Source organism: Arachis duranensis, chromosome 7 (assembly GCF_000817695.3).
Source record: "Arachis duranensis cultivar V14167 chromosome 7, aradu.V14167.gnm2.J7QH, whole genome shotgun sequence".
NCBI lineage: Eukaryota > Viridiplantae > Streptophyta > Magnoliopsida > Fabales > Fabaceae > Arachis > Arachis duranensis.
The window spans coordinates 77,628,439-77,641,222 of NC_029778.3; the positions used below are offsets into that span (position 1 = coordinate 77,628,439).

The following is a 12,784-nucleotide window of genomic DNA, read 5'->3' on the forward strand; positions in this document are numbered from 1 at the left end:
ATGCATACCCAGGTTTGCAATGAACTCGAAGGCTCCATAATGTGGTTCTTGCCTGTAGACGATATGAAGAATTAAAAGTGCAAGAGGCCATTGGTATAGAAAAAACAAAAAAACTATTTCCCAGTTAGAAGATTCTTCTGCAAACACATAGTAATTAATGAACATTTCAGCCGGTCTGTAACCAAAAGCAGCAATGGCCGCCACGATCTTGTAGAATAATGTAATTTTGCTGCAAACAAAAATAAATTATGTAAAAAGGAGAAAATGTGACTATGTGAAAAAATATAAAAACACAATATGATAGAAAAGGAAGAAGAAGAATACTAACCCCAACCACGCCATTTTAAAATTTGCCTCTTTTTGAAAGAAAAGGAGAAAATGTGACTATGTGAGAGAGAGAGAGAATGATAGAGGAAGACGAAACCTTCAAATATATACACGCAGTCACGCACTGCACACTGCCAATGAGTCTTCGATGCACAACCTTCAGCTTAACCGACTAGCGAAATTGTAATAAGCATAGCCTCTCAAATTTTTCATAAAAAAATTAGTACTGTTGTTTTCATAAAAAAATAGATAGTTCAGTTGGTTTAATTATTTTATATTTTATTTAAAGTATCCAAGTTCAATTTTTATCATTTGCATTTTTATTATATAAGGTATTTTTTATTTATTTAATTTAATATTATTCTATATTCCATTGTTTATTTAATTAAACTTTTTATATTGTGCAAAAAAATAGAATATTCGATAAGTATTATATCATTGTATTTTTATAAATTAATAACAATATTTTAAATTTTAATATTTATTTTTCTAATTTTTTTTACATATTTTACAAGATATATATTCAATTTTTTTACAATCATAATAATGAAAAATTAAAAAATTTATATTTTTTTAAGAGGAAAACTAATATTCAAAAAGAAAAAAAAATCTAACTTCTACCATATTAACACCTGCTAAATAGTTTTCCACTTCAATGAATCATGAAAAAAATAAAATGCAACCTTCAAAGATTCAAGAGTTGCATATGATGAGTTTTACCTTAATTCTTTGAAATGAAACCTTAAAAATGGCTTTAAATTTGACAATATAATCCAAATCAGAAATATAAGGTTAGACGAACTTATTTTAATTGGAGTCCATATAAAAAACATCTTGACAATTATTATTTATCTAGTATAAAATATCTTGATAAGAATTTTTTTAAAAAAATATTACAAAATTAGTTGTGAATTTACTTTTTCTCAAATTTTACTGCAAATTTTATTATTTTGATTTCAATAGTAAAAAATTTGTTATAAAATTTACAAACTTTATTTTTCGCAAAATTTTCAGCAAATTTCATAAAATATTTTGTAAATGAATAAAAATTTTTTTTCTTTTTCACAAAATACAAGTTTCCAACAAAATTAAAGATATTATATAATTTAAAATACAATCTTACTAGAAATATATTAAAATATATAATATTTATTCAAATTAAATTTAACTATATAAATTTATATATAAATATATTAACAATTAATTTTAATATATATTTAATTATTTTTTAGCATAATATATATACAAGATAAAGATATATAAAATAATTGAGCTGGGTGATGATGGCATAAATAAAATTTTGGTTTATTAATGTTTTAAGGAGAAAAAAAACTCTTAAAATATTATAAGGACTACAAAAAATGTTAGACGACTTCAATAAATTTTTTTAGACAACAAAAAAATAATTTTTTGTTCTCGTATATAATATAAATTATTTTGGTTTTTATCTATTTTTTTTTCTAAATGACTCTTCCAATATTAAATTTTTATCTCTTATCATTTTGTTAACTCTTTTACTGCCAAACCCAAAGTATTTGTTACAAGCAAGAGAGAGAGAACCGTTAACAATTAACATAAGGGAGCAACAGAAGGGGGAAGGAGAGGAGTGAGGAGCTAATATGAAGGAGCAGAAGCAGTCTGGGGGAGGCATCGAGATTGTGAGACCGTTCTTCCTTATTCTATCTTTTTCATTCTATCTGTTCTTCACTTCTATTTTCTTACACTTTTCTGGTTCATTCTCTTCTGCACAGGTGAAGCTGGAATTTCCTAATTTCCCCAAATTTCTTATAGCATTCCCATTCTTTCCATTATTCTATACATTCTACATTCCTACAGTTTCATACATAGTCTTACTTATTATGCTTCCATACAAATATACGACTGTTCCCCTCTTGATCTGGTATCAGTATTTTGCTAAATAGAAAATACTTTGGAAAAATTATCCGGTACGACAGTCATTTTTAGTGGAATAGTGTGTCCGTGTATGGATGGTTAGCCAAGTCTAATGTTTATCTTAGTGAGTGTGGAAAGGACTAATATATCCCTAGTTTCTGAGGCGAATTGACAAAAAAGGCTAGCTAAAATATCTGTCCGTGGCTTGTGGCTAACATCTGAAAGTGGAAAAATAACTAGGGAGATACTGGGTCTCTTAAACAAGGAGCAGGAACAACGATGTATGGTGAAGGGTAATATGGGGGTATTATTGAAAAAGACAAGGGCAAAAAAGTGATGAATGGGAGTGATGAGCAATACAGCTCATGGATGATTGTTCAGCGGCCAGTAAGTGGGACAAATGCTAAAAGGACAGAGACAGGTACAGTTAGTGGGAGGAATGAAGATTCTTTGCGCAAGTAAAAATAGATAGTGGAAGGTTCAAAATTTGCTGTTTCAAAATTTGCTGTTTTATAAATCTGTTAATTAATTGTGTACTTTGGAGTTGGATGCTATATATTATTTAGCTTAGCTTGTTACATCCTAAATAAGATATTATTATTATTATTTATTAGTGCATGGAACATTGATGTTTGCTACCAAGTTGAATTTTAACCTACAGGTCATTATTTCTCAATCCAAATTTTTATTCCACAAAGTTAAACTCAAGACTAAGTAAAGAAAATAAACATGAAATCGTACGGGGAAATACTATTTGATCAAACCACACGACGAAAATTTTGAATTGTGATTTCTAATGAGCAAAAGCACAAATCGAGTTCAACGAATATATGTTTTATTTGGAACATCACACCCCAAAAAATCCCTGTATGATTAACTATCTCGGGAAAAATATTCTCAGGATTTTTAATAGTTTGAATGTAGTGTAAGGAGATTGACTATACAACATTTCACCAAGTCATAATACAAATTATATTTAACAAGGGTGCATGACACCTTCAGTATATATCTCTTGCCCGGATATACAACATACAAATTCTATCAATTAAGACTTGAAAGCTTGAATTGGTCGATCAAAGGCATTGATCTTCAATATACCATTACGGTGCTGATAGCAATCAGAGGAAACTCAACTTCAAATGCACGGCTATCTCAAACAGTTGCTGGAAATCATCCTTTATGTTAAACCAGCTGCACCTTCAGAAAAATTGGTGTTACCCATTGATGGATTCATTCTCTGGATCTGTAAAAGTATGCACCAGAGTTAGAGAAGGGAAAGCATTCTGATAGGAAGGAAGTGAGATAAAGTAACTATGCCATCTACAGACCAAAAAACTTGGATTTAGCAAATACCTGATTCACAAGCAGGTTGACTTGTTCTCTGTACATTTCCTTCAAGTCAACAATATCCGCACGAAGTTCCTCCAACTAATCACATTCAACTTCTTTTAGATAGTATTCTTTATTTCAAAAAAAAAAAAAGTAATGAAAAGGAAATAGGACAGTTAGGATATAACAAAGTCTGATGCCTATATAAATAACTATGGATTAAACATCATTTTCAGACCCAAGCTTGTCTGATATTATTCCTATATTTGATTTCTTAGATTTTCTGGAAGAAAGAGGGAGTTGCAGAGAGAAAAATACCTCTTCATCACGTTCACCCATCAACTCCAACGCAGCAGAGTGCCTCCTCCTCAGTGCCTCCAGCTCTGATCGTAAACCAGGTAACACAGCAGCCTCCCCACGCAACTTTTCACACTGCAGGGTGGAGATGCATGTCATGGTTAATGACAACGACAAGCAAGAGGAGCAGTAAGTAGCACACACAAGAATCTAACTCACCTGTTCTGTCATTTTCACCAACTCCTCAGCAAGAGAATCACGAATAGATTCCAATGAGGCCTGAATTTATAATTAAAACGTCATCTAATGATCTAACAGCTTACTACATACTCTACACCTTAGAATTAAGATCAGTTCACAAAAGCGAAGACAAACACAATAGAACTTTGAACTGGGGTCAAAGGCAAACCATACCAAACGTGACATATATGAAGCAAGTTCACCCTCCTTTTGACGAAGTGCAGCTTCAAAAGAACTGGGTGTCATGCTCTTCATATAGTATGGATTCATGCTTAGTTCTCCATGGTTTCTCCTATCTGAGAAACCATCTGATGAGTCCAATGATGCTTGCAGAAAGTGGCTTTCCTCCAAGCTTCCTAGGGAGCTTGCACTAGAGAGTTTTCGAGACAAATTCCCTTCATCATAAAGAATTACAGTAGGTAAAGATCAGACAACTAATACGAGTACAAGAAGAATGAAGAGAAGCGAAGCCAAGCATCTCACCATTTTCAAAAGCAGTAGTTAGCTTTGTACTGGGGGTTTGATCTGATACCGCAGCAGAATGAACATGTGCAGTCCTCTCCAGTTCTGATCGAGCAACCCTTTCTTTTTCTATCTCCTGGAGCAAACAAAGAGCTTAAATCAGAAACTTGGAAATGAATAATCACAGGAGTTCTGATAAGATTGATTGAATTAGGTGTTACCAGCAATACCACACCTCGTCCATTTTTTAACTTTTTTTTTTCCAGTTTCTGTTCCATACAATTGCCCAAATATTTTCTAAATCAGCTAACCTTTGTTCCATTAGGTAGCGTTTGTTTTTAGGTACTGGGACAGAGACGGAAAGACTGAGACTTAGTATTATGTTTGTTGACTTAGAGACTGGTACTAAAATTTATGTCTTTGTCCCTAAAATTTCAGTATTTCAGTACCTCCAAAAAGTGAGGACACAGGAAACTAAAATTTTTAGAGACAGAAACTGAAACTTTAATAACATTTTATACCTAAAATACCCTCATTTCAATTAATTAATTCTAATTTTACCTTTTGTACAAATTAAATTAAAGTTTTATTCTTGTTTTCATTTCTGTCACTCACTTTACACCAAACAAAATACTGAAATTTATTTCTGTCTCTGTTTCTTAGTCTCTGTCTCTCAGTCTTAGTCTTTCAGTCTCTGTCTCTCCACCAAACGCTACCTTACAGTGAACATAGCGTGGAAAAATCCAAATAAAAGTAAGTGGACAAGATATGAACTATCTATCTTCAGATGGTTTATTCCATTACCCAAGTAGATAAGATACATTTAATGAAAGATAATCAGGAAGCTCTACCTGCTGAAGAAGCTCTCTATGCATCAAGGACTCCTGTAACTCTTGCTTGTGTTTCTGTCTAATGTCTCTAATTTGTTCCTCAAGCTGTCTCACTCGGCCTTCTTGAGTCTCAGCTTCCTCCTTTGCTGCCAGGTATTCCTGTCTACTTTCAGCTGCCCTTTGTCTTTCCTTTTCAAGGGTCCTACTTAGTTGAGTCTGTTCAGCTCTAAGACAAGAAATCTGTAATCCATCATTAAAGTCAGTCACACTTCAATGAAACTGCCCTTAAATATATGAGTTTAGTCAAGAATATGTAGAACCTGAGCCTCAAGGACATTAATGCGAGACAGAGTTTGAGATAAACGTTCAGTCACTGATCGCTCTCTTTCCTCAGCAGTTGCAGCTTTAGCTTCTGCTTCCTGTAGAATCAAAAGGAAAAGATGAAGAAAAACAATAATATCCGGCAAGAAAGTTTCAGAATTTAAATCAGGGTATTCAAGAGACCTGAAGTCGAGAATTGAGAGATCTTTCAACAGCAGCCCAAGCTTCAGCCTTTCTGGCATTTGTTTCCTGTTATCAGGTGAATTCTAGTCAGGTATAGATCCCTAACGGATGAAAATTGGAAAATCATTTTTAGATCACATGCACTAACCTGCATAGCTTCAATTTGCCTTAAAAGCGGCCTTGTTGATTCTGGGACTTGTGTAATCAATTCCTCACACCGTCTCTCACTTGCCTATAAAAGAGAAGCCAAATGATGCCAAAAGCAGAAATATAGTTTCTAAAACTTAAGAACACAAGAAAAAGTAGTAGGATTCTCAGAAAGCGATATAATTAAAGGAAAAGCAGAGAGCAGGGGAGCACACCTGGTAACGTTTTTGAAGATCCTCAATGTCTCTGCGAAGCATGTCTTCTTTGAAGACTGCCTGAATATGGACGGACAATACAATGGAACTTTAATTTTCTTTATGAAAAGGAAATAACTAAAATTTAAAAGCAATCTCCTAAGAAAGCCAATTCGGAAATAGAATGACAAAAATATATCAAAACCTGCTGTTCCCTTCTACTTAAAGTTTGCCTCAACTCTTCAAGTGCCTGGACCAGCATAGATTCACGTTCCTCGGCTTCTCTTATACGATTCTCTAGCTCTGTTCTTGCTTCACTGTCAGCACGTGCCTCTGCTAATGCTTCCGCCTCCTTAGCAGCAGCCAAAGCATCAGTATAATATTCTTTCTGCGCTGCAAGTTCCATTTGATGTTTCTCTATAGTTTCTTGCAACAATTTCTCTGTAGCTGTCTTGTCCTTCTTGATACTTTCAACCTTATTCTCCTCTAACTGCATGACATGACATGAACCAAACAACGAAGATGAAGGTTAAACAGTTTTGTCCGATCTTTACAGCAGGAAATTTCTGCTTTTCATATTTCATGATGAGTGAAGAGAAATAACTAAAGAACATTACCAGAAAATAAATTTTACTAAAGCTTTTAGCATTCAAGTACCTGTAGTTTTGTAGTCAAACCTTTCTTCTCCTCCTCAAGCTCTCTAATCTAGCTTTCATTAAACAAGTAAATAGATTATTCATTACAATATTGAGGCATTTAAGAAATTGAAGTTTGTGGAAAATGTAATAACTAGTGTGCATTACCTGAGCCCTCAACTTCCTAATTGTAGCCTCTTGAGCAGCCTGCTTTTTGGAAAGCTCTTCACCTGATATGAGAGACAGTTTAAAAGGAAAAAAAATGACCACTATAATCTCCAGTAGTTAAAGTTTCAACATGTCTCAACAAAGAAACACTTATTTACAATGGAAAATTCCTAACATCATAAACTACACTGAAGTCTAGATGATACAGATTCAGGTTTGATTTCAGACTGTGATACCTTCTGCCATAACTTGATTAATTATTTCATCCTTTTCCTTCAAGAGAGCAGCTGCATCACTTTTTTTATTCTGCTCCCGGCGAAGTGTATCCCTTTCTTTGGTCAGAGCATAAACCTACAATCAGTCATGACACATGAATAAAAATCTGCAACAGTAGTAGCACAAACTAGACAGAATACACTTTGAAACATATATAATGTCAAATAGTTCACTTTCATTTATAAAATTCTTCATGGATTTCTAACCCCAATTTGAAATACTCAAAGTGACCATATTTTATAATTGCAACATCACAATGCTTTCAGAAGCACTCAATGTTTAAACTGTAGAAACATAAAAGCAAATGAGAATTATGAAGACTGATACCCTTCTCTCAAGGGTTGCAACTCTCTGATGGTACTCCTCTCGCAAAGTCTCAATTTCTGCCTCATTTGATTTTCTCTGCTCCATGGTAGGCAAATAATTTTCATTTTTAAATTTGTAATCATGTAAATGCATAAATGACATCATTAGTAAGACCAAAAAGGTTCAGGACATGAAGGTAAAAATAGACCAAGTAAACATTAAATAAAAGGGATGAGAAGAACAAATATACCTTCAACTCCTCAATGACAGATTTTAATTGTTCATTTTCATTCATCAACTTTGCAATCTCATCAGCTTTAGCCTGCAAAAGGGAATTGAGATTACAAACTTGCAATAAGTTAGGAAACATTGAAGGGACTGGCCAAAAACTGGCACATAGAAGGTGAAGAATGATTAGCATTTTTAGACAAAACATGCAGCTTCTTGAATATCATAAAACTTTGAAAACAGAAAAATTAAATGAAAATTAGTAATCAATGGAAAAATCAATGTTGCGGATAAGATACTATAGATGAATTAAAAAGAAAATGACTACCTAGTGAAACTTGTTAATTATAACAAAGCTAACTTATTTCATGCTCAGATACTATAAGATCCCTGCCATCTGCGTACTTCCAACATAAAAAATGACTATCATGATTATGTGCAGCAAATGAAGTACCTGAGCCTGTCTTGCAGCACCTTGTAATGCAGCTTCCATCATTTTCATTTCATTCTTAAGCGAATCCAGCTCAAACATAGAACCTGAGTCAGACATATTTCTTTCAGTACTCAATCGCTGCTCTTTTGTTTCAGTTGCAACATCATTAGCCAAGTGGTCACTTTTATTTTCTTCTAGAGTTGTTTCATTTTCAGGCAAAACCACCTCAGAAGAATCATTTGGTGGAGTACCACTGGACAAGGGTTCATAATATGATTGATCAATGCTATTGGTTTCCTCAGTAGCTCGAGAAATCAAATCGCTTTTCTTGCTAGCATCAGATGCCTCAGGTTGAAGAGAAGAAACACTCGGTACACTTTCTTCTGCTTGCACTCCCTCCTCTTCTATAATCTCTTCTTTTGCCACAACTTGAAGATTTTCATTTGGTTCACTAAAAACATGTGAATCAACTGACTCGCTATGAGCATTCTCAACTACATTGTCCACAAGGTTGGAAGGCTTAGGTTGCTTCAACACTGGAATTTCAGAGGTTCCCACTTCAGCAACCTCTTCCTCTTGAGGGAGGTCACCAGAATCAAAACTCTCAAACTTATTAATAGGCGTTTCAGGCAACTCAATAGGCATCTCCTGCAAGTTGTGTCCATCATTTGTGTGGTTGAAACTCTCAGCAGCTGAGACATCTGCTGACTCAGTTTGCTCACCATCATCTTCTACTTTGAGCACTCTTTTTATGTTTTGATTAGCGATTTCTTCAGTCTCCATTTGGACTGTTCCATCGGTTCCTAAGCTTTCTTTTTCCTCAGGTGCATGTGTGTGATCTGAAGACTCAGGCTTTTCTGGTGATTTTTCAGTTTTGGATTCTTGTTGAGAAGATTCAGCTTTCTCAGATGTTTCTTCACTAGTTTCCTCACTTTTGTTCCCTATGAAGGCCATAACAGGATTAAATAGGGTTTTCCTGTCTGCCGGTATAGGCCATGATCCTGCACCTGGAAGGTGGGAAAATAAAAAGGCATAACTCTAATCAGCTGAAAACTCTCATTCTATAAAACAACCACCCGGTTCAACAATTCAAAACTCCTATCTAACAGCAATTACTTGACTCTACATCTGCCCCAATCAATAAATCAATATACACAAGAGAAATGCATAAACCATTCAGAAAACTAAGCAGTGAAGGGAACTTGAATAATGAATTACCTTCATTGCTGGATTCAGACTTCTCTTCAAATCCAAGAGCAGTGTCGAAATTCTTCTCGATGCTCTTGACACTTTCCTGAAGCTTATTCACGGCTCCCGCCAAATCCAAATCAGGGAAGTTCCCCCAAGCATTTTTCCCACTAAACCACGCCATCTCCAAAGCTATACCCTATAAAACCAAAACCAATGCTAAACAGTGATGCAACATTCTGAATTCAATTCCGACTCTACTCAAATCTCAGATCACATAAAACCATGAACTATGTAAACAACAAAGCTAAATCTGAAATCATGTATGACAATAAAGGAATAGATCAATGCAGAGAGGGACTGAATTAGGTGAAAGGAAATAAGATTGATAGTGGAAGAAGCAGACCTGAATAAATGCGTTGGATCCAGGAATCAAACCATGATCCTCTGAAGTAGTTGAGCTCAGCAAGCTTCTTTTATTTACAGAGTAGTTCCAAAACGAATCGAGCAAAGGAGGAAGAGAAAAAAAAAAAAAGACAAAGATGTCGGTGAAGTGAAGATGTATTTTTAAGTTCAGTGTGCGGTTGTGAAGAAGAAGAAGAAGAAGAAGAAGATGAAGACGAAAGTGGGTTTATGCTTCGATTTGATGGGAAACTCAGGATTGGAAGTAGCACTCGATTGGAAGTAGCACTCGATGATGGTTTCCGCTCTAGGCTCTAGCTTTGGTGAAGATTGCAACGCCGTCGTTTTTAGTGTCTCGTCTATTCCTTTCTTTTTCCTTTATTTTTGCATTTATTTATTTTGGCCAAGTTGCTGCTTTTTGGAGACACCTTTTTTTTTTTTCTTTTTCCTTATGAACTTTGAGTTGGAACATGAATTTATATTTGAGAATTGCCTTTAAAGAAATTTGTGATGACTACGTTAATTAACGACAATAAAAGTACTAAAAGGGGTTCATATTATTTTGAAACAGTGAAAATAAGCAAACATTGCAAGCCAAGCCAAATAGTCAACCGAATTTTTTACGTGAATTTTCACACATTCTTGATTCTTAGTTAACCAAAATTAGGATTGTTCTTGGATCACAAAGACAAATATAAAACCTATTGATCATTAGTGTATCAGTGTCAGCAACACCCTATCCTTTAATAACTCTCCAAAACTGAGGGAATTTTTCTCCCCCGTTAACATCTAGTAGACGATTTGGGTATGTTTAATGAATTCAATTGTTTTATTATTTACATGTAATACAATCACCAATAATCACCACATGAACAAATTCCTTGTTTAAAATGATGATAGCGATTAACGTCTCTCACGGTAATTTCCCTATCTGTGATCTTTGATATGAACTTAATGGCAACATGGCAGTCCTCACATATTCGTAGGTTCTTTGTTATCAGAAGCCTGGTTCCTGAGGGAGTACTAATGAGTCCAAATGCAATGGCCAGTCTCTCACTGTGACTGCACACCATGTTTGTCTTCTCATCTTCCTCAACATCATGGAACACAGATCCTGTGTCCGGGACATACCCAGCTTCTCTCATTAGCCCTTCTAACCTCTTCAGTTCTGCATATATTGCATCACAATCTGGATGTGACACATCCCCGGAGAGAAATGCATACACTTTGTTCTTCACTTCAATCCAGCTACAAGCCATGTTTTTCTTTATCCCTTTATCTATCATTATCTGCCTCAACCTTGTAACTCCTTCCCAATTACCCGATTTAGCATACATGTTAGCCAAGATCACATAATTGCCCGAATCGTCAGGGTCAAGCTCAATCAGCTTCTCCAAGGCTAGCTCTGCCAACTCCACATTCCCATGGATTTTGCATGAATTTAGCAAAGCACCCCACACCCCAGAATCCGGCCGTACACTCATATGTCGGATAAGATCATAAGCCTCCTCCAGTTTGCCACAGTGACCAAGAAGATCAACCATGCATGTGTAGTGTTGAACAGTTGGATTGATACCATAATCCCTCACCATCATATCATAAAATACTTGCCCTTCATCGAGCAGACGCCCACGGCTGCAAGCTGCTAGAACACCAACAAAGGTTATAAGATCCGGCCGAGCCTCTTTCCTCATTACCTCAAAGAGTTCCAAGGCTTCCTTGGCAAGACCATGCATTGCATAACCAGTGATAATTGCATTCCAAGACACAACTCTTTTCTCCCTAAGCATTTCGAACAAGGCACGAGCAACTCTCACAGAACCACATTTTGCATACATATCTATCAGAGCAGTCTTGACCTTATCATTGGATTGAAATCCATGTCTCCAAGCAAGACCATGGATCTCCTTCCCATGAGGAAGACAGGCAATGTCAGCCGAGGACGAAATCACAGTTACAAGAGTTGCCTCGGTGGGTCTTACACCGGTCACCACCATGTACCTACACAGAGCAAGTGACTCATCAGGGTGTCCATTCAGCGCATAAGCCGCGAGCATGGAGTTCCACAACACAGCATCTCTTACAACAATTTTATCAAACACATGGCGAGCTTCAACCAGACAACCACACTTAGCATACATATCAATGAGAGCAGCACCTACAAAGAAATCCCTCTCCCAGCCAGTTCTAATCACACACTCATGGATGTCCCTTCCCTCTCCAATAGCAGAGAGTGCAGAGCATGCTTTAAGAACAAAGGGGAAAGTGAAGTTATCAGGATTGAGTCCATAGTGAAGCATCTGGTGAAACAGCGAGATGGCAGCCTGGTGGGGCCCATTCCAGGCGTAACCACGAATCAGGACGTTCCAGAGAAACAAGTTCTGTTTGGGAATTCTGTCGAACACTTGGTGTGCATTCCGCAGGGAGTTGCAAACGCTGTACAGATTGACAAGCTTTGTGGCCAAATCTTGATTGTAAGCGACACCGAGTTGGAAGAATCGCGCGTGAAGCTGCTTCCCCGGTCGTAACGCCTTGCCGGCGATACAAGTTTGAAGTAGTGAAGTGTAACTGTAATGAGTTAGTTGCAATAACTGACCAATTTCTTTGCATTTCATGATTACCATTTAGAGAACGAGAGTAGTAGACTATATGTCTCACTTCATGTTTTGGGCCTAAGCCTTAAATGCTTGATCTGCTAAGAGTAGCCCAATTCGGCCCATTTAACAAATGAAAGGCCCAAAAGTGGAGTCTATGAAGATTCGGACTCTGGACCAATAAAGGAAGGGGGAAAAGAAAAAAGACTGCATTTTTCCACAAAGCATTTTTTCCCACTTCTCACATTAATTGAATGAGAAAATTCTCCCTTATCTATGACTATAGTAGTATGCACTTTCAAGAGAAAAGAAATGACTATACTATTATTGT

General features: G+C 36.0%; 2 protein-coding genes across 3 annotated transcripts; both read right to left on the minus strand.

The window, feature by feature from the left end:
- Positions 1 to 3,088: 3,088 nt before the first annotated feature.
- Positions 3,089 to 10,215, minus strand: LOC107459717 (golgin candidate 5). Of its 2 annotated transcripts, none has more exons than XM_052251946.1 (20): positions 9,864 to 10,215; positions 9,488 to 9,656; positions 8,291 to 9,270; positions 7,859 to 7,930; positions 7,630 to 7,704; positions 7,263 to 7,377; positions 7,027 to 7,088; positions 6,881 to 6,928; positions 6,429 to 6,713; positions 6,245 to 6,304; positions 6,031 to 6,114; positions 5,883 to 5,948; positions 5,699 to 5,797; positions 5,400 to 5,618; positions 4,570 to 4,684; positions 4,261 to 4,481; positions 4,066 to 4,125; positions 3,868 to 3,981; positions 3,574 to 3,648; positions 3,089 to 3,463 (listed from the first exon to the last, which is right to left on the minus strand). In XM_052251946.1, exons 2-20 carry the CDS (start codon positions 9,639 to 9,641, stop codon positions 3,398 to 3,400), a joined length of 2,970 nt encoding a protein of 989 aa, XP_052107906.1. In that variant the 5' UTR covers positions 9,642 to 9,656; positions 9,864 to 10,215; the 3' UTR covers positions 3,089 to 3,397. The 2 variants fall into 2 exon arrangements, with proteins under 2 accessions (XP_052107906.1, XP_015933439.1); XM_016077953.3 differs by having other exon boundaries at positions 8,291 to 9,276; positions 9,864 to 10,214.
- Positions 10,216 to 10,607: 392 nt separating this feature from the next.
- LOC107459522 (putative pentatricopeptide repeat-containing protein At3g23330) lies at positions 10,608 to 12,474 on the minus strand. Its single transcript, XM_016077747.3, has one exon. It carries the CDS (start codon positions 12,472 to 12,474, stop codon positions 10,711 to 10,713), a length of 1,764 nt encoding a protein of 587 aa, XP_015933233.3. The 3' UTR covers positions 10,608 to 10,710.
- Between the last annotated feature and the right edge of the window lie 310 nt (positions 12,475 to 12,784).

Excerpts from the sequence above, each read along its gene's own strand:
- LOC107459717 (XM_016077953.3), bottom strand. The coding sequence starts at position 9,641 with ATGGCGTGGTTTAGTGGGAAAAATGCTTGGGGGAACTTCCCTGATTTG. Across the intron at positions 7,931-8,290 it reads GTGCTGCAAGACAGGCTCAG|GCTAAAGCTGATGAGATTGC; the intron begins GTACTTCATTTG and ends TCCCTTTTGCAG. Across the intron at positions 7,705-7,858 it reads CTGTCATTGAGGAGTTGAAG|AGAAAATCAAATGAGGCAGA; the intron begins GTATATTTGTTC and ends ACCATGGAGCAG.
- LOC107459522 (XM_016077747.3), bottom strand. The coding sequence starts at position 12,474 with ATGAAATGCAAAGAAATTGGTCAGTTATTGCAACTAACTCATTACAGT.